Genomic DNA, 25,458 nt, shown 5'->3' with positions numbered 1-25,458 from the left:
AGTGAGTTCCAGACACCCACCACCCTCTGGGTGAAAAAATTTTTCCTCCGCTCCCCTCTAATCCTTCTACCAATTACTTTAAATCTATGTCCCCTGGTCACTGACCCCTCTGCTAAGGGAAATAGGTCCTCCCTATCCACTCTATCCAGGCCCCTCATACTTTTGTACACCTCAATCAAATCTCCCCTCAGCCTCCTCTGTTCTAAGGAAAACAACCCCAGTCTATCCAATTTCCCTCATAGCTAAAATTCTCCAGTCCCGGCAACATCCTCGTAAATCTCCTCTGCACACTCTCTAGTGCAATTACATCCTTCCTGTAATGTGGTGACCAGAACTGAGCACAGTACTCAAGCTGTGGCCTAACTAGTGTTTTATACAGTTCCAGCATAACCTCCCTGCTTTTATATTCTTTGCCTCGGCTAATAAAGGAAAATATTCCATATGCCTTAACCACCTTATCTACCTGTCCTACTTTCAGGGATCTGTGGACATGCACTCCAAGGTCCCTCACTTCCTCTACACCTCTCAGTATCCTCCCATTTATTGTGTATTCCCTTGCTTTGTTTGCTCTCCCCAAATGCATTACCTCACACTTCTCCGGATTCAACTCCATTTGCCACTTTTCTGCCCATCTGACCAGTCCATTGATACCTTCCTGCAGTCTACAGCTTTCCTCCTCACTATCAACTACACGGCCTATCTTTGTGTCATCCGCACATTTCTTAATCATGCCCCCTACGTTTAAGTCTAAATCGTTAATGTATATCACAAAAAGCAAAGAACCGAGTACCAAGCCTTGCGGCACCCCACTGGAAACAGCCTTCCAGTCGCAAAAGCACCCGTCGACCATTACCCTTTGATTCCTGCCACTGAACCAATTTTGGATCCAATTTGCCACATTCCCTTGGATCCCATGGGCCTTTACTTTACAATCTGCCATGTGAGACCTTGTCAAGAGCCTTGCTAAAGTCCATGTAGACGACATCAATTGCACCACCCTCATCGACCCTCCTTGTCACCTTCTCTCAAAATTGAATCAAGTTAGTCAGACATGACCTTCCCGTAACAAATCCGTGCTGACTGTCCTTGATTAGTCCGTGCCTTTCTAAGTGACAGTTTATCCTGTCCCTCAGAATTGATTCCAATAATTTGCCCACCACCGAGGTTAGACTGATTGGCCTGTAATTACTCGGTCTATCCTTCGTTCCCTTTTTAAACAAAGGTACAACGTTAGCCGTCCTCCAATCCTTCGGCACGACACCTGTATCCAGTGAAGTTTGGAAAATGATTGTTAAAGCCTATTTCCTCCCTGGTTTCTTAACAGCCTGGTACTATGTCCTTTATAATAGATAGTAGCATTTTCCCTACTATTAATGTCAGGCTAACTGGCCTGTAGTTCCCTGTTTTCTCTTGCCCTCCTTTCTTGAATAGTGGGGTTACGTTTCCTTCCTTCCCATCCATGGGGACTGTTCTGGAAGATCGAAACCAATGCACCCACTATCTCTGCAGCCACCTCTTTTCAAGCCCCAGTAATTTTTCTTTACTAACATTAACTACGCGCCTCAAAGCGATATTGATAAATTAGGTGAATGGGCAAAACTGTGGCAGATGGAATTCAATGTGGACAAATGTGAGGTCATCCACTTTGGATCAAAAAAGGACAGAACAGGGTACTTTCTAAATGGTAAAAAGTTAAAAACAGTGGATGTCCAAAGGGGCTTAGGGGTACAGGCACATAGATCATTGAAGTGTCATGAACAGGTGCAGAAAATAATCAAGAAGGCTAATGGAATGCTGGCCTTTATATCTAGAGGACTAGAGTACAAGGGGGCAGAAGTTATGCTGCAGCTATACAAAACCCTGGTTCGACCACACCTGGAGTACTGTGAACAGTTCTGGGCACCGCACCTTCGGAAGGACATATTGGCCTTGGAGGGAGTGCAGCGTAGGTTTACTAGAATGATACCCGGACTTCAAGGGTTAAGTTACGAGGAGAGATTACACAAATTGGGGTTGTATTCTCTGGAGTTTCGAAGGTTAAGGGGTGATCTGATCGAAGTTTATAAGATATTAAGGGGAACAGATAGGGTGGATAGAGAGAAACTATTTCCGCTGGTTGGGGATTTTAGGAGTAGGGGGCACAGTCTAAAAATTAGAGCCAGACCTTTCAGGAGCGAGATTAGAAAACATTTCTACACACAAAGGGTGGTAGAAGTTTGGAACTCTCTTCCGCAAACGGCAATTGATACTAGCTCAATTGCTAAATTTTAAGTCTGAGATAGATAGCTTTTTGGCAACCAAAGGCATTAAGGGATATGGGCCAAAGGCAGGTATATGGAGTTAGATCACAGATCAGCCATGATCTTATCAAATGGCGGAGCAGGCACGAGGGGCTGAATGGCCTACTCCTGTTCCTATGTTCCTATGTTAATTACTTTGAGTTCCTCACTCTCGTTAGACCCTTGGTTCCCCACTATTTCTGGTATGATTTTTGTGTTTTCTACTGTGAAGATAGATACAAAATATTTGTTTAACGTCTCTGCCATTTCCTTATTCCCCATTTATAATTTCCCCTGTCCCTGTCTCTGCCTCTGCCTCTAAGGGACCCACGTTTACTTTTGCTAATCTCTTCCTTTTTATATACCTGTAGAAGCTCTTACAATCTTTTTATATTTCTTGCTAGTTTACTCTCACATTCAATTTTCTCCCTCTATCAATTTCTTGGTTATCCTTTGCTGATTTCTAAAACCCTCCCAATCCTCAGGTTTACTACTCTTTTTGGTAACATTGTAAGCCTCCTCTTTTAATCTAACACTATCCTTAACTTCTCTAGTTAGCCACGGATGGATCATTTTTCCCATGGAGTTTTTATTCTTCGAGGGTATGTATATTCATTGAGAATTATTTCTTTAAATGTTCTCCCCTCTGTCCCACTCTCTACAGCATAGGACGCACATTCATGAGCACTACTGGCAGTGAAACTCTAACATAAAACACACAACTTCCATATAATATAAATCTAAGTACTGCAAGATCTGTTATATCTTCAAACACTTTCACTTAGCAGACTGGCTCCCTGCTGCTGTCAACTTGAGACCTTCTGTCTCTCTCTCCAGATCACTTACACTTGTTCTACCAACTGGACCATTCGGGAGCTCATGAACTACTGATGTTAAATTGGCTTCAGACGCAGGATTGAAGTATAAATGAGGCAGTGATCCTCATTTATAAATGAGCCTCTGAAAGGCAGGGACCACCCTACAAGGGATCACTCCCTGCATCCAAGGGAAACTTCAAATGTTGTTCAGTGCTCTCATTGGGGTCTGTCTGCAACCAGAATTTTATATGCATCTGCACAAGGAATCGATTACTGCAGAGAAATGGAACCCAATGTCAGCATCAAACACTCCCAGGGCAGATGCAGCACGGGTTAGATGTTTGCTTGGTCTCCCCTCGGCGTAACTGGTGTGCGTTCTGTTGCAGTAGGATTACTGAGTGTGATCTGAGCTTGTTTTGTGTCCTCTCTGTAGATGTACACTGCACCCCAGTGATCAGCTGGCCCTCGAGGGGCCTCTCTCACGAGTAAAGTCCATTAAGAAATCATTGCGACATTCATTCCGCCGGATCCGTGGGACCAGAGCCTCTGGGAGGAAACGACCGGTACTTGGGAGCAACGCCGCAAAAGTAAGGGGTGGGTGGGTCTGAGGGGGGGACCGGGGGGGGGGGGCGTGGGTGGGTCTGAGGGGAGGGGGGCGTGGGTGGGTCTGAGGGGGGGACGGGGGGGGGGGGGCGCGTGGGTGGGTCTGAGGGGGGGACGGGGGGGGCGCGTGGGTGGGTCTGAGGGGGGGGGGCGTGGGTGGGTCTGAGAGGGGGGGGGGGCGTGGGTGGGTCTGAGAGGGGGGGGGGGCGTGGGTGGGTCTGAGAGGGGGGGGGCGTGGGTGGGTCTGAGGGGGGGGGCGTGGGTGGGTCTGAGGGGGGGGGGCGTGGGTGGGTCTGAGAGGGGGGGGGGGGCGTGGGTGGGTCTGAGAGGGGGGGGGGGGCGTGGGTGGGTCTGAGGAGGGGGGGGGGGCGTGGGTGGGTCTGAGGAGGGGGGGGGGGCGTGGGTGGGTCTGAGGGGGGGGGGCGTGGGTGGGTCTGAGGGGGGGGGGTGCGTGGGTGGGTCTGAGGGGGGGGGTGCGTGGGTGGGTCTGAGGGGGGGGTGCGTGGGTGGGTCTGAGGGGGGGGGGGCGTGGGTGGGTCTGAGGGGGGGGGGGCGTGGGTGGGTCTGAGGGGGGGGTGCGTGGGTGGGTCTGAGGGGGGGGGGGTGCGTGGGTGGGTCTGAGGGGGGGGGGCGTGGGTGGGTCTGAGGGGGGGGGGGGGCGTGGGTGGGTCTGAGGGGGGGGGCGTGGGTGGGTCTGAGGGGGGGGGGCGTGGGTGGGTCTGAGGGGGGGGGGCGTGGGTGGGTCTGAGGGGGGGAGCACAGCTTGTCTGATATGTGCATTATGTTCCTGCACCCTCTTTAAATTGTACCATTTAGTTGAAATTGCCTCTCCTCATCCTTCCTACCAAAATGCATCACTTCACACTTTTCTGTTAATTTTCATTTGCCATGTGTCTGCCCATTTCACCAGTCTGTCTGCCCTCCTGCAGTCTGTTGTTTCACTTGTTTACTACATTTCCGAGTTGCATGTCACCTGCAAACTTTGAAATTATACCCTCTATACCCAAGTCCAGGTCATTAATAGATATAAAAAAGAGCAGTGGTCATAGTACTGACCCCTGGGGAATGCTTTTGTGTACTTCCCTCCAGTCTGAAAAACAACCATTCGCTACTTTTCTCTGCTTTCTGTCCCTTAGCCAATTTTATATCCACTCTGCCATTATCCCTTTAATCCAATGGGCTTTAATTTTGTTAACTAGTCTATTATGTGGTACTTTGTCAAATGCCTTTTGAAAGTCCATATTCACAACATCAACCACACTACCCTCATCAACCCTCTCCGATACTCCATCAAAGAACTCAATCAAGTTAGTTTAGCACAATTTTCCTTAAACAAATCTGTGCTGACTTTCATTTAATTGCCCATACTTTTCCAAGTGCCTCTTTATCTATTTTTATCCTATCCTATATCACTACTACCTCCTCCGATACTGCTACAATGGCAGCATCCTCTTTAGTGAAGATGGGTGCAAAGTATTCATTTAGTACCTCAGCCCTGCCTTCTGCCTCCACAAGAAGTGGTCTCGCTAATCGGTCTCACCGTTCCTTTGACTACCCTTTTACTGTTTATAAAAGACTTTTGGGTTCCCTTTTACGTTAGCCGCTAATCTATTCTCACACCCTCTCTATGCCCCTCTTATTCCCTTTATAGATCTCCTCTGTGCTTTCTGTATTTAGTCTGGTTTTCTACTGTATTATGAACCTTACATTCATCATAAACCTCCTTTTTCTGTTTCATTTTAATCTCTATCTTTAGACATCCAGGGAGCTCTAGCTTTGGGTGCCCTTCCTGTCCTCCTCGTAGGGATGTGTCTACTCTGTCCCCGAACCATCTCCTCCTTGAAGGCCTCCCATTGTTCAGTTATTGTTTTGCCTACTAATCCACCAGGGAAAGATCCCTTTTTAACTTTTGCATCTTTCTGTAATTAGCCTGAAAATGTTCTCCTCTATCTCCTTCCCTCTGTTTGGTGTGCAATGTACAGGCAGTAGTGTAATAACTCCTCTGTTCCTTGATTCTAACCAAATAGCTTCTGTCTTTGACCCTTCAACTACATCATCCCTTTCTAGTGCTATAATAGTTTCTTTGATCAATACTCCCACCCCCCCTCCTTTTATTTCTTTCCTGAATACATTGTAGCCAGGAATATTAAGGATCCAAACCTCCTCCTTTGAGCCAGGTCTCTCTTATTGCCACTACATCATAGTCCCATGTGGCAATTTGAGCCTTCAGTTCACCAGTCTTATTTACCACGCTTTGTATATTTACGCACATGCACTCTAAACTCATCTTAATTGGCCTCACATTTGCCCCCTGTCTGATCCCTCCTATTTCTGAACTATTCTTTTACTCCAGTTCTATTTGCCCCTCCCAATGCTCTCTGCACCTTGTTTCTTCTCTCTCATGTTTCATCCTGGGGCGAGGTTTGTGTGGAGCATAAACACAGCATAGACATGTTGGGCCGAATAACCTGTTCCTGTGCTGAACACTCTCTGTACCTGCCCTGGGAGTGTTTGATGGGACAGTGTAGAGGGAGCTTTACTCTGTATCTAACCCATGCTGTACTTGCCCTGGGACTGTTTGGGACAGTGTAGGGGGAGCTTTACTCTGTATCTAACCCATGCTGTACTTGCCCTGCTCACTGTTGATAATTCTGTTCCTGGCAGGTATGGAGTGAGCTTGCTGCTTTGAGCAGAATGTGAGCTGTGGAAGTTGTGAAAAGATTATAACGTGCTCACAAACTGCCAACATTGATTGTGTTGTGTATAATACACCACGTCCAGAATGTATTATTTAACCTGGTTCAAAGCTCCAACAAATGGTGCCCAACACCTCCGAGAAGAGAGTTTGCAGCTCACGTCTTTCTCAATGAGCAGGACTGTGTGGGACCTCAGGAGGCCTGTGGCATTGGCCTGATTCTGGGTTAATCGGCACGTTGCGCACCCAGCTCCCACATGGTCAGAAGTTACTGAAGCCTCATCAGTCGTTCTTGGACAATCTGAGCACCAATAAACCTGAAAAATAGAAACATTCCTTTATCCTGCTGTTGGTTTTATTTTTGAGGGACTGGTAGAAGGACGATCACTATCTTTTAGCCGCTTATTCATTTAAATTTTTCCTGAATCCCTGCAATTTTGAGTGTGAGTAAAACCTGCAGAACTTTGTCAAATTCCTTTTGGCAAAGATTTTGTTTTTGCTTCCCCTTTTGCTGTTGGAGGTTGTGAGGGCGGGGGACCAGGTATATCTGAGGACAGAAGTTAGACGGAGGCGCTGTCATGAGATTGCTGTTTATGGAGTTGTCTCTGTTCCATTTCTGGTGCCTAATGTGACTGGTCCTTGTCTCCAGGTGCAGGAGGCCAATGCTAAGATGGACCGGGAAGCACTGAACGAGATGGAGCTGGCACCGGTGCAGCGTAGGATTGAGGCTCGTTCTGCCGACGATTCCTTCACTGGATTTGTTCGATCACTTTATTTTGCAGATTCCTTTGTAAGAGACGGTGAGAGAATATTTATGACTGAGCTGTTGATCCTGGGGATTAGTGACCGCACACAGATAATTTAATCTAAACCTTGTTCAGAGTGTCAGTGGAATGCTCTTTTCTCTGAGTTTCTTTTTTAGTGGGACACATTCGGCCTTAAACTGTTTCTATCCATGTGTTGCTGGGTTACACAGTGTTGTAAGATGGCTGAAATCTTCAGTGTGCAGAAAACAGCAACAAAACCAGCGCCCGGTGCCAGTTTCTGTAGCAGATTCTCCACCAAGGATGCAAAGTTGCCCTTAGTCATGTACGGTTCTGCGGGAGGATATTGGCCACACGTAACCAGAGATTACCAAGAACCCCTGTAGTTTTACCCACTCACTTGGCCTGTCTATGCCCCTTTATAATTTCCTGCTCCCATCTACATAATTTGCTAAGTCTCCTAACTTGGAAACTTGGATAGACAACTCTCTTCCTTCATCCAAGTCATTTATAAACACTGATAGTGAAAAGTTCAGACCTCAGAACAGATCCCTGGGGAGCACCACGTTACACCGCACCAATCAGAGTACATTAACCTCGCTCACTGTCTCCCACCTCCCAACCCATGTCACAGGTTACCTTCAATTCAATGAGCTTTTATTTTTGCTGCTAATCTCTTGTGTGGAACCTTATCAGTTGTCTTCTGGAGGTTCATATAGACAACGTAGGAAGGTGGTTAGATTCAGTCTGGTTCAGACGAGTAACTTTAAACTGGACTCTGTCTTGCAGCTGCTGTTACTGAACTGTGTTTTCTTTGTAGGTTCCTATCATGGGCCATCCCTGTGGGCCGGCACCAATGGTGGGACCGTATTTGTGTACACTATTCACATTCCGCCAGTGGAGAGGAGGATGGAGGAGCCGGTCACTGCGGCCCAGGGTGAGTGATGCCGCGGGCCCGGGGGGAGTGATGCCGCGGGCCCGGGGGGAGTGATGCCGCGGGCCCGGGGGGAGTGATGCCGCGGGCCCGGGGGGAGTGATGCCGCGGGCCCGGGGGGAGTGCAGTCGGGGATCCTGTTTCAGGACGGTTGTTGCTCTCGTAATATTTAGATTACTGACTGCCTGTTTGTGCAGCTCTCCCACCCCACAGTTCGGGAGATAAACCCATTGCATGCTGTGGGCCTGAGCCACATGGACCAGAATGTCCCCAGCTGAATCTGTGCTGAGTTGGCTGTTCTCAGGTAGGCTGCTACCATTGGCCACAGTTAGTGAAGGAAAATCATCCAGGCTTCCTGCTTCTGATCCCTGTCCAGTGGCTTCCACCCTAAGGTGCACAGGGATATATCATTAGGACAGAACTGGGCTTTGTTGTGATGCACTCCATGGGTGAATAACTATCCAGCACACATTTACTCTAAACTTACCCATGTAGAATGGCCAATTGGGCCAAGTTCTGTTGGGTGATGCTGTAATTTACCCCACTTACTATGTTAAATAAAATCCAAGTAAATTATTGTATCACGCTGCAAAAATGTGGATGTTAAGTCACCTAGGGGGAAAAATTGGTTAAGGGTCCGTTCTGGGTGATGTTATCACGATGCACTGACGCACCCGGTGGACCCTGGGCAGGCAGGACGCAAATTTGGTCCCCAGGGAGCACTTACCTGCGATCAGCGTTCCATTCTGGGCCGTGCACGTGGAATCAATGCAATTCACACTTTTCACCCAGGGGGAGCTCAATCTCTTAAAGGGAGGATGTTTCTTAGAAATCTCTTAAAGGTAACTGGTACGTGCTTTTGCTGAAAATAAGAGCCTACTGTCTGCATGGAGTTTGAACAGAGATCAGACATCGCACATGTAAAATACAGACACAGGTCCCATCCCTATGTTTATACACTGATGAGTTATGTCAAAACATTGAATTAAGGTTGCGCACCACTAAATCCCACATCCTCCAATCTGCCGATCTGAGTTGGTACCAGGCCTGCGAGGGTGCGTGCACCAGGTTCTCTGCTGATGCACTAGAGACCTTGGGTGCAAGAGGTGGACAGAAGGAGGGGCATCCTATATCCACAGAGGGGGGGGGGTCGCGCGGGCGCAAGAGGCCCTCCGGACATATGGTCAAAAGGCAGTGGGAGGCAGCGGGGGACGAAGTCAATGCCAGGCGCACAGCATCATGAACATGGATGCAGTGCAGGAAGAAGTTCAATGCTTTGACACGAGTGGTCAAGGTGAGTGAGGTCAACTGTCGAGTGGTGTCTCCGACCAACTACACCACGGACTACACCCCCATCACCCACATACCAACAAACTCTTTCCATCAGTACTCAACTCTGCCAATCAGATGCTCCCTATTACCCTTACACATTACCACTGTTTCAAGCCTCCCACCCACAACTCTCAGGCCACACACTCTGGCAGCTATTCAACCATGACAGGCACATGTCCTGCTTTCTTGCAGGAGAAGATGGCGCATATCAAGAGGCAGCAAGTGGCCGTGGCATTTAGCCCCTCGAGCCTGTTCCACCATTCAATGAGATCATGGTGGACCTGTGACCTAACTCCATATACCTGTCTTAGCCCCATATCCATATAAATGAATATTTTGTCTCCGTATTCACAAAGGAAAGGAATGATCTGGACGTAGTAGTTAGAGGAGAGGTGTGAAATATTGGATAAGGTAAACATAACGAGAGAGGAAGTACTGGAGGGACTGGAATCCTTGAAAGTTGATAAGTCACCAGGGCCGGATGGATTGTTTCCCAGGCTATTGAAGGAAGCCAGGGAGGAAATAGCGGATGCTCTGAGGATCATTTTCCAATCCTCACTGGATACAGGGGCGGTACCGGAGGACTGGAAGACTGCAAACGTAGTACCATTGTTTAAAAAGGGTATGAGGGAAAGGCCGAACAATTATAGGCCGGTCAGTCTTACCTCAGTGGTGGGCAAACTATTAGAATCAATACTGAGAGATAGGATAAACTGTCACTTGGAAAGGCATGGTTTAATCAGGGAGAGTCAGCATGGATTTGTTCAGGGAAGGTCATGCCTTACAAATCTGATTAAATTCTTTGAGGAAGTGACAAGGAGGATTGATGAGGGTAGTGCAGTGGATGTTGTCTACATGGATTTTAGTAAAGCATTTGACAAGGTCCCACATGGCAGACTGGTCAGAAAGGTAAAAGCCCATGGGATACAGGGAAATGTGGCGAATTGGATCCAAAATTGGCTCAGTAACAGGAAACAAAGGGTAAAAGTCGATGGATGTCTTTGCGAATGGAAATCCGTTTCCAGTGGTGTGCCACAGGGCTCAGTGTTGGGTCCCTTGCTGTTTGTGGTATATATTAATGATTTGGACTTGAATGTAGGGGGCATGATTGGCAAATTTGCAGACGACACAAAAATTGGCCGTGTAGTTGATAGTGAAGAGGATAGCTGTAGACTCCAAGGAGATATCAATGGGTTGGTGGAGTGGGCGGAAAAGTGGCAAATGGAGTTCAACCTGGAGAAGTGTGAGGTAATGCACTTAGGGAGGGCAAACAGTAAAAGGGAATATGCAGTAAACGGGAATATATTGAGAGGGGTCGAGGAAGTGAGAGACCTTGGAGTGCATGTGCACAGGTCCCTGAAGGTGGCAGTACAGGTAGATAAGGTTGTGAAGAAGGCATACGGAATGCTCTCCGTTATTAGCCGAGGTATGGAATACAACAGCAGGGATGTAATGATGGAACTGTATAAAACGCTGGTAAGGCCGCAGCTGGAGTATTGTGCACAGTTCTGGTCACCACATTACAGGAAGGACGTAATTGCTGTGGAGAGAGTGCAGAGAAAATTTACAAGAATGTTGCCAGAGTTTGAAAATTGCAGCTACGAGGAGAGATTGGATAGACTGGGGTTGTTTTCCTTGGAGCAGAGGAGGCTGAGGGGAGACTTGATTGAGATGTACAAAATTATGAGGGGCCCAGATAGAGTAGACAGGAAGTGCCTGTTTCCCCGAGCGGAGAGTTCAAGAACTAGAGGACACAGATTTGAGCTGATTGGCGGAAGGATTGGAGGGGACATGAGGAAAAACTTTTTTACCCAGAGGGGTGGTGGGTGCATGGAACTCACTGCCCGAATTGGTGGTAGAGGCAGGGACCCTCAACTTTTTTTTTAAAAGTACCTGGACCTGCCCCTAAAGTTCTGTAAGCTGCAGGGCTACGGACCGGGTGCTGGAAGGTGGGATTAGAAGGGGCACCTGGTTGTTCTTCGAGCCGGCGCGGACACGATGGGCCGAATGGCCCCCTTCTGTGCGGTATCTTTTCTATGGTTTGTCACACGCAAACTCTGCTTAAATCAATGAGCCAAGACCCCCTTTGAACATCAGGGAAACCGACCAGAATTTGCCACATCCGTCCTCTCCATTGACTATGCCTTTCCCACAGCAGAACAGAGGTCTTGCATGACCATTGCAGGTAACGCGCACAGCTGCAATCATTGGGATCTTTATCTTCAGTGGTTGGTTGGGGTTCTGTGTTATAATATGAGCTTTAGGAAAGAGTAAAGAGAGACTGAATCTTTCTGGGGGAGTGAGCCCTGAGGGAGGGAGGGAGTGGACCCTCAGTGGATGGGAGCAGTGCGTGTGTGTACTGTATTCAGTAAAGTAGGAAAATACCTGCTTCAAACCTTTTTAATTTGAGATAGAAAATGTTCTGTGTTCAAATGTTGTGTGTTAATTAATTGTTTGACCATTGTAAAATCTCCGCAGAAATAGAAGGGTCAAACTCCAGCCTTGTTTCACTCGCAGATCCTGTTAACTTACTCCACTATCTTTACAGCGAAGGAAATCCAGTTAATGCACAGAGCCCCAGTGGTTGGGATCTTTATACTGGATGGTCGAGGGGTTCTCCTCCCTGAACCACTAGAAGCAGCACATGACCTCTCCAAGAGCCCGGACATGCACGGGAACCACATGCTGCTAGTCATATCTGAGGAGCAGTTCAAGGTAATTGGTTTAATCCAACAATCAGAGCCACAGAGAGGAATCTGTCTGACTGGGCCTTTGTCAAGAGCCCTTTGAATCTTTCACTGTTAATGCACAAACACAGCTCCATGTTTCAGTGTTGAAGCTTGTTGTACAGAAGAGATCGCAGGAGTCTTCATTTAAAATGTAATGTTCCCGATCAAACACCACTTTCTAATTGGGTTTTTTGGTTTATGTTAAAGTTGATAAAATGACCCGAGCTGGAAATTTTGAAGTTGGTTTATTTCAGAAACATCGAGAGAGATTAACAAATCTGCTTCGTATCTGTCTGTGTGGGTATAAATGTTGTAACAAGCACATAAGAAATAGAAGCAGGAGTAGGCCATTCGGCCCCTCCAGTCTGCTCCACCATTCAGTAAGATCATGGCTGATCTTCTACCTCAATTCCGTTTTTCTGCCCTATCCCGATATCCCTTGATTACTTTAGAGCCCAAAAATCTATTGATCGTGATCCTGAACACACTCAACGACTGAGTAACCATAGCCCTTTGGGTAGAGAATTCCAAAGATTCACGACCCTCTGAGTGAATAAATTTTTCCTCATCTCGGTCCTAAATGGCCGACCCCTTATCTTGAGACAATGGCCCCTAGTTCTAGACCCTCCAGCCCGGGGAAACAGCCTCTCAGCATCGACCCTGTCGAGCCCTCTAAGAATTTTATATGTTTCAATGAGATCACTTCTCATTCTTCTAAACTCCAGAGAATATAGGCCTATTCTACTCAATCTCTCCTCATAGGACATCCCAGGAATCAGTCTAGTGAACTTTCATTGCACCGCCTCTAAGGCAAGTATATCCTTCCTTCGGTAAGGAGGCCAAAACTGTACACAGTGCTTTAGGTGTGGTCTCACCAGAGCCCTATATGATTGTACTCCAACCCCCTTGCAATAAAGGCAAACTTGGATACACTACACTTGGTCCCTTCATCTAAGTCATTAATATAGATTGTAAATAGCTGAGACCCAAGCACTGATCCTTGCGGCACCCCACTAGTTACAGCCTGCCAACCTGAAAATGACCTGTTTATTCCTACTGTTTTCTGTCCATTAACCAATCCTCAATCCATGCTAATATATTATCCCCAATCCCATGAGCCCTTATCTTGGGTAACAACCTCTTATTTGGCACCTTATCGAATGCCTTTTGAAAATCCAAATATACATCCACTGGTTCCCCTTTATCTCCACCCTCAAAAAACTCTAATAAATTTGTCAAACACTATTTTCCTTTCATAAAACCATGTTGGCTTTGCCTAATCATATTATGATTTTCTAAGTGCCCTGTTACTACGTCTTCAATAATAGATTCTAGCATTTTCCCCACAACTGATGTCAGGCTAACTGGCCTGTAGTTCCCTGTTTTTTCTCTCCCTCCTTTCTTGAATAGTGGGGTTATATTTGCTACCCTCCAATCCATGGGGACCATTCTGGAATCTAGGGAATTTTGGAAGATCAAAACCAATGCATCCATTATCTCTGCAGCCACCTCTTTTAGAATGATTATTTCCCAGTCTCATTCTCGTGAATCTTCACTGTCCCCTTTCCATGGCTCTAATATTCTTGTGCTTAAAACTGCACAATGCACACTGTACTCTAACCGTGGCCTAACTAATGTCTGAGACAAATACAACATCACTTTCTCCTTCATGCTGCTCAGCGGTCCTATGATTTGGCTATTATATCCCTGGGACTCCCCCTCTTCCCCGCCCGCTTGGTTTGGATATATTTTGATCCTATGTACACCATTACTGAGCGGACCAGTCTTTGAGAAGGTGCAGACTGAGCACTAATGCGGTTCCCTCTGCTCCTCTCTGTTTCCTACATGTGCCAAAGTCTTCAGTTAATGCTTTTCTTTCACTTGCCTGTTAAATGTTCTGGCCATGAGCCAGCACTGTCACTGTCCGACCTCCCCACACACTTGTCCCGTACCACGGAGAGTCAAGGTTGGTGCTATCGGCTGGTCTCACTGCCCCGCTCTAACTGCTCCACTCTGTTGACAGATATTCACACTACCGAAAGTCAGCACGAGAACCAAGCTGAAGCTGACAGCAATGGAAGGATCCCGGGTGCGGAAAGTGTCGGTGGCCAGTTTCAACAGCAGTCGCGTGGAGGATTACAGCGAGAATGGGCTCCTGGTCCTCACAAACCTCGGTGATATCCAGGTCATCTCTCTCCCTACGCTCAAGAGTCAAGTTCGGTACGAGTGCATCAGGAAAGAGGACGTCAGTGGAATCGCATCCTGCGTTTTCACAAAGTCTGGACAAGGTAAGGGCCCTGTCCGCGCCTGCCCCCGTCCGTGTCCTCTGATCGAGGAAACAACATGTTGGCAGTTTGAAAACGAACAAAAAAAGTATTTTTTGGGAGGTGGTTAAAGCAACCTCTTCACATGATCTTTGCATCTTTGTTCTGTACTTCAGTCAAGCTACGTCCACCAGGTTTTGTTTTTCAAGGAAGCGCAGCCTTAAAATTCTCATTTTAAAACTAGAAATTCCTAATCTCTATGAACAATCAGTTGTTGAACCAATATTTCCCATTTATAGGTTAAATCAGGTCGTACAGACAGACCGAGAATCCTTACTCTGAGCGTGCTCAGCCTGGCTCGGGCCTGGCCTGGCCGTGCCCCTGACCCGACCCCGACATTCATGTCAGCTGAACATCACTTGCTGCAAATCCCGCAATATCTGATTTCTCCATTTTCAGGTTTTTACCTCATCTCTCCCTCCGAGTTTGAGAGGTTCTCCGTTTCATCGAAGTGGGTGGTGGAACCAAGGTGCATCGTTGACATCGATGAGGGAGTTGGAACCAGGACTTCCCACCAAAGAGCAGGGCAAGATGGAGCCTTAACGAAAGCCCGCTCCAGGTAAGCTTTATGCGCACAGCCCAGCCGCTAACCCCAGACATCGAGTGGAGACCGTTTCGCTCGGGAGATGAAAGTCAAACTGCCTGTCAGATTTGTTTAATCCCACTGGCCCCGTCATTTAGCGGTGCTTCCTGTCACCGGGGAGAGGAATACAGGCTGGTCGACCGGGTGTGTGCACCTGTTGGGTGATGTGCAGAATTGTAGTTCAGTGGAGGTTTTCCAGCTGGAGGATGCTGTGTGACATTGACCGGCTGCTCCTGCTCACTGTCTGCTGACTGGGGCATCGTCTGGAGATCCAATGCAGTCACCATTCTCCATGGTCTGTCTGGACTCATTTTCATGCTGAGAGCAGGGCTGGACCCGTTACTCGACCTAAAATTCTTTAGGCTGTTGTCCGTTGGCCTTGGTTACTGCTAATACACGTAAAGCACAGAAGTCTGACCTGGAAAGAGAGTGATGTGCCTAATGTGGTCTAGAGAGAGTGTATCTGTAAACAGTCTCCAGATGCCACAATGCAGAAGGATGGCTGGGAGTGCTGTAACAGAACTCCATTGAGTGGCACACTCTGCAGCTTACGTCAGCTTGGCTCAGTGGGTAGCACTCCTGTCTGAGTCAGAAAGTTGTGGAGTTCAGCTTCACTCCAAGACTTGAGCACATAGTCCACACTGACACTTCAGTACAGTTGCATTGAGTGTGAGAAGAAACATTTTTTAAATGTTAAACCAAAGCCCTGGCTTAGGTGGATGTTGAAGATCCCAATACGTTATTGAGAGAGGATTAGGGAGTTCTCTGTGTCCTGTTCAGCATTCATCCTTCAACCAGCCCCAACTGATCATTCACCTCATTGCTCTTTGTGGGATCTTGCTGTGCAAAATAAATTGGCTGTTGTGTTGATCTACATAAAGTTTCAAAATAATTGATTGGCTTTGAAGTTCTGTGGGATATTCTGAAGACATGAAAGATGTTTATCCAAAGACAAGTTCTTTCTGTTTGCAGGCTCCACATCTTAGTGTATTTGAATTGCCCCAGGGACTTGTAATGTCCTGCAGCCAAATAACTCCTGCCCATGTGTTTAGTGAGAGTCCCCAATCCACTCCCATTGAATCTGTGTGTCAGTCATGCATCAACTGGAGACATGGTCACCCTTTAAAAGAATGTTGATAACTGTTGATTCACAGGGAAACGGTGCAGTCACAGCAGACATATGGATTGAGCAGGCAAGCTAGCGTCGGGAGTGAGGGGGATGGTAAGTCAATCTGATCAACTCAACCTCTTCTGAGAATATTGTTACAAGTGGGAAAAGGTCTGCCTTCCATATATCCCCAGTGCCACTGGATTGACAAACACACAAATTACAATCCTGACATCATTGGTGCTGTCTGTCTGGCTCGCTCCCGCTCCCCCTGTGGAGAGAGTATTTGGCTGGCGATCAGGCCTGAGAACTTCCCTTTCCTCTTAGCCTTGGCTAATTGTAGCATCCATTGCACCTTAAATCAAGTTACATTGAAACTACAGCACAGAAACAGGCCATTTAGCCCATCTGGACTATGTGTGTTTATGCTGCACGTGAGCCTCCTCCCTCCCTACTTCATCTAACCCAATCAGCATACCCTTCTATTCTATTCTCCTTCGTGTGTTTATCGAGCTTCCCCTTAAATGTATCTATGCTAATCGCCTCAATTGCTGCTTGTGGTAGCGTGTTCCTCATTCTTACCACTCTTTGGGTAAAGAAGTTTCTCCTGAATTCATTCATTCCCTCTCCCTCCCCTGCTATAATAAGTTTCCAGGCCTCATCACTATCCAGATGCTCCCTCTAGAAGTCATGTTGGGCACAGCAGCAGCCCAGAGGTTGACAGTTCACGGCAAGCTGTCAAATTCAGTGAAATCTGACAATTTGTGGCACCAGCATGGTGACCGTGAAACTGTTGGATTGTCATAAACCCAGCGGTTCATTGATGTCTTTCAGGGAAGAGAACCTGCTGTCCTTACCTGGTCTGGGCTATATGTGACTCCAGTCCCACATTATGATGTCCCTCACAGCATTAAAGGTCAATAATTGTGGCCTTATCAGTGTTACTCATATCCCGAGAACAAAGAATAAAAACTATGTCTTTCGGATGAGTCGTTAAACCGAGGCCCTGTCTGCCTTCTCAGGTGGATGTAAAAATCCCATGGTACTAATTCGAAGAAGAGCAGCGGAGTTCTCCCCAGTGACCTGCCCAATATTTATCCCTCAATCAGTGTCACTAAAGCAGATCATCTGGCTGTTTGTAGGAGCTTGCTGTGAAAATTTCCTACATTACAACAGTGACTACACTTCAAAAAGTACTTAGTTGGTGTGTAGCACTTTGAAACATCCTGAGGTTGTGAAAGACGCTATTTACATAGAGGAGCAGGAGTAGGCCATCCAGCCCCTCGAGCTCGCTCCACCATTCATGGCTGATCTTCAACCTCAACTCCACTTTCCTGCCTGATCCCCAAATCCCGTGATTCCTTTAGAGTCCAAAAATCTATCGATATCAGACTTGAATATACTCAACGACTGAGCATCCACAGCCCTCTGGGGTAGAGAATTCCAAAGATTCACAACCCTCTGAGTGAAGAAATTTCTCCTCATCTCAGTCCTAAATGGCCGACCCCTTATCCTGAGACTATGTCCCCTTTTTCTAGACTCTCCAGCCAGGGGAAACAGCCTCTCAACATCTATCCTGTCAAGCCCTTATGTGTTTCAATGGGATCACTTTTCATTCTGCTAAACTCCAGAGAGTATAGGCCCATTTTACTCAATCTCTCTTCATAGGCAGCCCTCTCATCCCAGGAATCAATCTAGTGAACCTTCGTTGCACCCCCTCTAAGGTAAGTATATCCTTCCTTAGGTAAGGAGACCAAAACTGTACACAGTACTCCAGGTGTGTTCTCACCAGAGCCCAATATAATTGCAGCAAGACCTCGTTACTTTTATATTCCAACCCCCTTTTAATAAAGGCTAACATGCTATTTGCCTTCCTAATTGCTTGCTGTACCTTCATGTTAACTTTCTGTGCTTCACATACAAGGACACCCAAATCCCTCTGACCACCAACATTTAATAGCAAAATACTGCGGATGCTGGAAATCTGAATTAAAAACAGCAAATGCTGGAAATACTCAGCAAGTGAGGCAGCATCTGTGGAGAAAGAAGCAGAGTTAATGTTTCTGGTCGGAACTGGAAGATGTAGTCATCAATATCGAGACCAGAACTGTGCACAGTATTCCCAAGTGTAGTCTAACCAAGGTTCTTTCCAAGTTTATCATAATTCTATCCCTTTCAATTCTATCCCTCTGGAAATGAACCCTAGTGCTTGACTTGCATTTTTTATGGCCTTATTAACCTCCGTCGCTACTTTTAGTGATTTGTGTATCTGTGCCCCTAGATCCTTTTGCTCCTCTATCCCATTTAGACTCTTATTATCCAAGCAGTATGTGTCCCTCCCTATTCTTCCTACCAAAACACACCACCTCATCCTTCTCTATATTGAAACTCATTTGCCAATTACACACCCATTCTACAAGTTTATTAATTATCTCTTGCATTTTGACACATTCTTCCTTTGTTTAACTACACGCCACAATTTAGTGTCATCCACAAATTTTGAAATTGTACTTCCATACTTGTTCAGCACAGACTGGGCAATTGAGGCATCACAGGGGTTTGGCTGGTGGTACAGTCAGTGAAAGCCATGTCTGACCCATTGTACAGTAATGGTTTTATTCTGGCCTAACTCTCGCCTCAGACACTGGGTGTCTCGTAACTTCATGACACACGTGTAGTGTGGGTATTTTTGTGACTTCTATACTCTTTGTAAACTTGGGTCATTCACTCAGCGTCTCCATCACTGAACAAAGAACTGACTGTGGCAAACTCCTTGAACAGGCCCCAAAGTCTTGCTTTGATCATGGACTTTGATAATTCCCTGGAATATTGAACAATACCAACGGGCAGGAAAGAGCAGGATAGAGGGTTTGGTTCCTGAGAACTTCCTCCCTCAACAAATCTGGGGGAACTTTATATTACAGTTTTGTACTGGAAAATTATTCTTAGTTTTTGAGTATGAGTATTCGCCTAGATATGCCTCCTAAGTAGTATAAAATAATACTATTAAATAAATAAATGTATATATACATATACATAAGAATATTGGGTGCTATTTCACCCAGTTTTCAGTGACCTCTTGAATGGATCTACAATTTCTTCTTCCAGGGAGGAAAGCTGGGGAGATCATGGAACATGCACTACTTAATGATGAGAGTAAGTACAGTCGCTCAGATTTTCCAATGTGTGTGTGTGTGTGTGTGTGTGTGTGCATGCCTCTGGCCTGTGTGTATATGTCTGTCTGGACGTGTGTACGCACCTCTGGTGTGCGCCCGCCCGCCTCTGGCCTGTGTGTTGTTGACCTCCTTCCTTCTTTGGTTCTCAACGACACACTTATGTCAGATATTGAGAGCTCAATACTGCAGAAAGCCTAGAGGAGTATAGAAAGTGCAGGAGTAAAATTAAAAAGGAAATTAGGAAAGCAAAGAGGGCATGAAAAAATATTGGCAAGTAAAATTAAGGAAAACCCAAAAATGTTTTATAAATACATAAAGATAAAGAGGATAACTAAGGAAAGAGTAGGGGCTATTCGAGACCAAAAAGGGTAACCTATGTGTGGAGGCGGAAGATGTGGGTCTGGTTCTTAATGAATACTTTGTGTCTGTCTTCACAAAAGAGGGGGACAATACAGAGATTACAGTTAAGGAGGAGGAGTGTGAAATATTGGATGGGATAAACATAGCGAGAGAGGAATTATTAAGGGGATTAGCATCTTTGAAAGTAGATAAATTGCCAGGCCCGGATGAAATGTATCCCAGGCTGTTGAGAAGGAAGGGAGGAAATAGCGGAGGCTCTGACCATCATTTTCCAATCCTCACTGGATACAGACGTGGTGCCGGAGGATTGGAGGACTGCTAACGCTGTACCATTGTTTAAAAAGGGAGAGAGGGATAGACTGAGTAATTACAGGCCAATCAGTCTAACCTCGGTGGTGGGCAAATTATTGGAATCAATTCTAAGGGACAGCATAAATCGTCATTTAGAATGGCACGAGTTAATGAAGGGCAGTCAGCATGGATTTGTTAAGGGAAGGTGTTGTCTGACTGACTTGATTGAACTTTTTGAGGCGGTAACAAGGAGGATCGATAAGGGTAAAGCATTTGATGTAGTCTGCATGGATTTTAGCAAGGCTTTTGACAAGGTCTCACATGGCAGACTGGTCAAAAAATTAAAAGCCCATGGGATCCAAGGGAAAATGGCAAGTTGAATCCAAAATTGGCTCAGTGGCAGGAAGCAAAGGGTAATGGTCGACGGGTGTTTTTGCGACTGGAAGGCTGTTTCCAGTGGGGTCCCGCAGGGCTCAGTATTAGGTCCCTTGCTTTTTGTGATATATATTAATGATCTGAACTTGAATGTGGGGGGCTTGATCAAGAAGTTTGCAGATGATACAAAAATTGGCCGTGTGGTTGATAGTGAGGAGGAAAGCTGTAGACTGCAGGAAGATATCAATGGGTCAGATGGGCAGAAAAGTGGCAAATGGAATTCAATCCAGAGAAGTGTGAGGTAATGCATTTGGGGAGAGCAAACAAGGCAAGGGAATACACAATAAATGGGAGGATACTGAGAGGTGTAGAGGAAGTGAGGGACCTTGGAGTGCTTGTCCACAGATCCCTGAAGGTGGCAGGACAGGTAGATAAGGTGGTTAAGAAGGCATATGGAATACTTTCCTTTATTAGCCGGGGCATAGAATATAAGAGCAGGGAGGTTATGCTGGAACTGTATAAAACATTGGTTAGGTCACAGCTTGAGTACTGTGTACAGTTCTGGTCACCACATTACAGGAAATATGTGATTGCACTAGAGAGGGTACAGAGGAGATTTATGAGGATGTTATCGAGTCATAGAGTCATAGTTATACAGCACGGATAGAGGCCCTTCGGCCCATCGTGTCCGCGCCGGCCATCAGCCCTGTCTACTCTAATCCCATATTCCAGCATTTGGTCCGTAGCCTTGTATGCTATGGCATTTCAAGTGCTCATCCAAATGCTTCTTGAATGTTGTGAGGGTTCCTGCCTCCACAACCCTTTCAGGCAGTGAGTTCCAGACTCCAACCACCCTCTGGGTGAAAAAGTTCTTTCTCAAATCCCCTCTAAACCTCCCGCCTTTTACCTTGAATCTATGTCCCCTTGTTATAGAACCCTCAACGAAGGGAAAAAGCTCCTTAGTATCCATCCTATCTGTGCCCCTCATAATTTTGTACACCTCAATCATGTCCCCCCTCAGCCTCCTCTGCTCCAAGGAAAACAAACCCAATCTTCCCAGTCTCTCTTCATAGCTGAAGCGCTCCAGCCCTGGTAACATCCTGGTGAATCTCCTCTGCACCCTCTCCAAAGCGATCACATCCTTCCTGTAGTGTTGTGACCAGAACTGCACACAGTACTCCAGCTGTGGCCTAACCAGTGTTTTATACAGCTCCATCATAACCTCCTTGCTCTTATATTCTATACCTCGGCTAATAAAGGCAAGTATCCCATATGCCTTCTTTACCACCTTATCTACCTGTTCCGCCGCCTTCAGGGATCTGTGAACTTGCACACCAAGATCCCTCTGACCCTCTGTCTTGCCTAGGGTCCTCCCATTCATTGTGTATTCCCTTGCCTTGTTAGTCCCTCCAAAGTGCATCACCTCGCACTTTTCCGGGTTAAATTCCATTTGCCACTGTTCCGCCCATCTGACCAACCCATCTATATCGTCCTGCAGACTGAGGCTATCCTCCTCACTATTTACCACCCTACCAATTTTTGTATCATCAGCGAACTTACTGATCATACCTTTTACATTCATATCCAAGTCATTAATGTAGACCACAAACAGCAAGGGACCCCACTGGCCACAGGCTTCCAGTCACAAAAACAACCTTCGACCATCACCCTCTGCCTTCTGCCACTAAGCCAGTTTTGTATCCAAAGTGCCAAGGCACCCTGGATTCCATGGGCTCGTACCTTCTTGACCAGTCTCCTGTGGGGGACTTTATCGAAGGCCTTACTGAAATCCATGTATACCACATCCACTGCGTTACCCTCATCCACACGCCTAGTCACCCCCTCAAAAAATTCAATCAAATTAGTCAGACATGATCTTCCCTTGACAAAGCCATGTTGACTATCCCTGATTAATCCTTGCTTCTCCAAGTGGAGACTAATTTTGTCCTTCAGAATTTTTTCCAATAATTTTCCTACCACTGATGTTAGGCTCACTGGCCTGTAGTTCCCCGGTTTTTCCCTACTCCCCTTCTTGAATAATGGTATTACATTAGCAGTTCTCCAGTCCTCTGGCACATCCCCTGTGGCCAGAGAGGTTCTGAATATATGTGTCAGAGCCCCCGCAATCTCCTCCTTTGCCAGGGCTGGAGAATTTTAGTTGAGAGAAAAGATTGGATAGGCTGGGGTTGTTTTCTTTGGAATAGAGGAGGCTGAGGGGAGATTTAATTGAGGTGTATAAAATTATGACGGGTCTAGATAGAGTGGATAGGGAGGACCTATTTCCCTTCAGGGGGGTCAGTGACCAGGGGGCATAGATTTATAGTAATTGGTAGAAGGATTCGAGGGGAGCTGAGGAGAATTTTTTTCACCCAGAGGGTGGTGGGGTCTGGAACTCACTGCCTGAGAGGGTGGTAGAGGCATGGAAAGTGGGATTAAGCTGGATCGCTCTTTTTCGGCTAGCATAGACACGATGGGCCGAATTGCTGCCTCCTGTGCTGTAACTTTCTATGATTCTATGACACACTTTGAGTAAGTACGAGACACATGATGGTGGAGTATACGGAACAGACTTTATTCATATACAGTACAGGTGATCAATCTATACCATATACACGAGCTGCTTCGGGTTTCTCTCTCTCTCTCTCTCTCTCTCTCCCAACTAACTCTGGAAATACCCTCTGCTCCTATACACCTCAATTTGCCTACTTTAAAGGTATATTTCACAGATAAAACCTCTTGGATTCTTTCAAGAGCAGCTTATTTACGTAAACAATCTTAGTTGCTTATTTCAAAGTATGTTGCATAAACAAGACTTCCTGTTCTACCTGTTGTCTGAACCTTTCAAGAACAGTTTATTGATGGCTTATTTACTTCAACATCCACTCTATACCATGGTTAACTGATCCCTCTGCCTATGTTTACTACACCAGTCACTAAAGTTGTATATTAATCAATCATTGGCAATGTCGTCCCAGTCACTCCCTCTTTGTACAAGCATCCCTTGTAGGTCATTATCAGACATTTGAAGTAGACCATATAATACATCCTTCCTTCTAGAAAGCCTGCTGCTCCTTGACTATTTATGGTTATACAGGTTAATTTGAGTATTAATCCTTAACTCTCCAGCATATGTGTGTACGTTCTTGTATAACGTGCCTCCGTTGTGTACGTACTTGTATAACGTGCCTCCGTTGTGTCCCTACTTGTATAACGTGCCTCTGGTGTGTACCTACTTGTATAACGTGCCTCCGTTGTGTACCTACTTGTATAACGTGCCTCTGGTGTGTACCTACTTGTATAACGTGCCTCTGGTGTGTACGTGTGAATTTGATTGTGTTTTAACTGCATGACGTTTGTTTTCCAGGAGTTCTGCTGGAGATTCAGAGCACGCTGGAGTCTGAGGCAGCTCTAACTGACAGATTGTAGGTATCCCAGCCATTGCAGGGTGGGTGGGGGGATGTGCTGGGACAGGGGGAAGGTGCAACAGGTTCCTGTGAAAATGTTGTAGCTTCCCAGTAAACTGTGTGTACAGGGGAAGGAGCTGAAGTGATACCTGTGTACTGGCGTCTAACTCTCAGTAGAATTTGATCGATTTGTAAGTAATATGACTCTCTCTCATTGCAGGAGTTTTGGACACCTGGACAGGAATTCAAAGAATGTGTCTGGCTTACAGTCCCAGGGGCAAAGGATGATTAATGGAGGTGGGTACAGTGTAAGCACATTGATTTTAGGACAAAGGAATTCATTGGTTATAAAAGTTAGCTTGGGGTTAAATAGTTCTCCAGGAATGTAACTAATGAACTTTGCTAGTTAGCACTAACAAGGCTCCTGGATAACCAGTGACTACCAGGATACTTGCCCCTTTAATTGCATTTTACGGAACAGGTTCCCAGGCCAATGTCAATTGGAATCTGACTTTTTAATCTCTCTTCTGCCCGTTGGGGACACTGAGGAGGTTGTAAAGGGAGAAATCGCCTGCTTCGAGATCCCCCTGTTCTCACAATTTGTGCTGGTCAGATGCATTGTAGGTGACACTGTACTTGCAGTGACCCTACAAAGCTCGACCCAGACTCCGACTCCAGGAGCTCACTGTGTCTTGCATGACTGCCACCTCACAAAGCTAATGAGTGCTCCCATTAACAGGTAATAAGATGAAGGGGGGAAAAGATCAAGACTGTGCTGATCTCAATTCAGATCAATACGGTTCCTGTATCTTGTCAGATCCTTGTACAAATAACTGATTTGTGAAGGGGGTTTGGCAGTGAATGTGTCTGTCTATAAATATGTTGCTCCTTCTAGGGGCATAGTCTCAGGATAAGGGGTCGGACATTTAGGACTGAGATGAGGAGGAATTTCCTCACTCAGGGTCGTGTATCTTTGGAATTCTCTACCCCAGAGGGCTGTGGATGCTCAGTCATTGAGAATATTGAAGACTGAGATCCATAGATGTTTGGACTCTAAGGGAATCAAGGAGTGTGATGGAATACTCTCCACTTGCTTGGATGAGTGCAGCTCTAACAACACTCAAAAAGCTCGACACCATCCAAGATAAAGCAGCCCGCTTGATTGGCACCCCATCCACCACCCTAAACATTCACTCCCTTCACCACCGGCGCACAGTGGCTGCAGTGTGTACCATCCACAGGATGCACTGCAGCAACTCTCCAAGGCTTCTTCGACAGCACCTCCCAAACCCGCGACCTCTACCACCTGGAAGGACAAGAGCAGCAGGCACATGGGAACAACACCACCTGCACGTTCCCCTCCGAGTCACACACCATCCCGACTTGGAAATATATCTCCGTTCCTTCATCGTCGCTGGGTCAAAATCCTGGAACTCCCTTCCTAACAGCACTGGGGGAGAACCTTCACCACACGGACTGCAGCGGTTCAAGAAGGCGGCTCACCATCACCTTCTCAAGGGCAGTTAGGGATGGGCAATAAATGCTGGCCTCGCCAGCGACGCCCACATCCCATGAACGAATTTTTTAAAAAAGGATGTGGGGATCGGGCGGGAAAGTAGAGTTGAGGTCGAAGATCAGCCATGAATGGCGGAGCAGGCTCGAGGGGCCGTATGACCGACTCCT

The 25,458-nt window shown here is 46.6% G+C and overlaps 1 protein-coding gene across 3 annotated transcripts in view; it reads left to right on the top strand.

The window, feature by feature from the left end:
- The window catches only part of llgl2 (LLGL scribble cell polarity complex component 2), a 132,111-nt gene that overhangs the window by 105,993 nt on the left and 660 nt on the right, over nucleotides 1-25,458 (top strand). For all 3 annotated transcript variants that reach the window (XM_068004440.1, XM_068004439.1, XM_068004437.1), the window contains 10 exons: nucleotides 3,531-3,684; nucleotides 7,045-7,195; nucleotides 7,980-8,096; nucleotides 11,974-12,140; nucleotides 14,178-14,442; nucleotides 14,878-15,037; nucleotides 16,216-16,283; nucleotides 19,278-19,325; nucleotides 23,736-23,793; nucleotides 23,996-24,072. In XM_068004440.1, the coding sequence (XP_067860541.1) occupies nucleotides 3,531-3,684; nucleotides 7,045-7,195; nucleotides 7,980-8,096; nucleotides 11,974-12,140; nucleotides 14,178-14,442; nucleotides 14,878-15,037; nucleotides 16,216-16,283; nucleotides 19,278-19,325; nucleotides 23,736-23,793; nucleotides 23,996-24,072 (1,265 nt within the window). The remainder of the gene's footprint in view (nucleotides 1-3,530; nucleotides 3,685-7,044; nucleotides 7,196-7,979; nucleotides 8,097-11,973; nucleotides 12,141-14,177; nucleotides 14,443-14,877; nucleotides 15,038-16,215; nucleotides 16,284-19,277; nucleotides 19,326-23,735; nucleotides 23,794-23,995; nucleotides 24,073-25,458) is intronic.

This window comes from Heptranchias perlo, chromosome 23, assembly GCF_035084215.1.
Source record: "Heptranchias perlo isolate sHepPer1 chromosome 23, sHepPer1.hap1, whole genome shotgun sequence".
NCBI classification, from domain to species: Eukaryota; Metazoa; Chordata; class Chondrichthyes; order Hexanchiformes; family Hexanchidae; genus Heptranchias; species Heptranchias perlo.
Note: the sequence above shows the minus strand (reverse complement) of the source record. Positions and strands in the feature narration are given on the sequence as shown.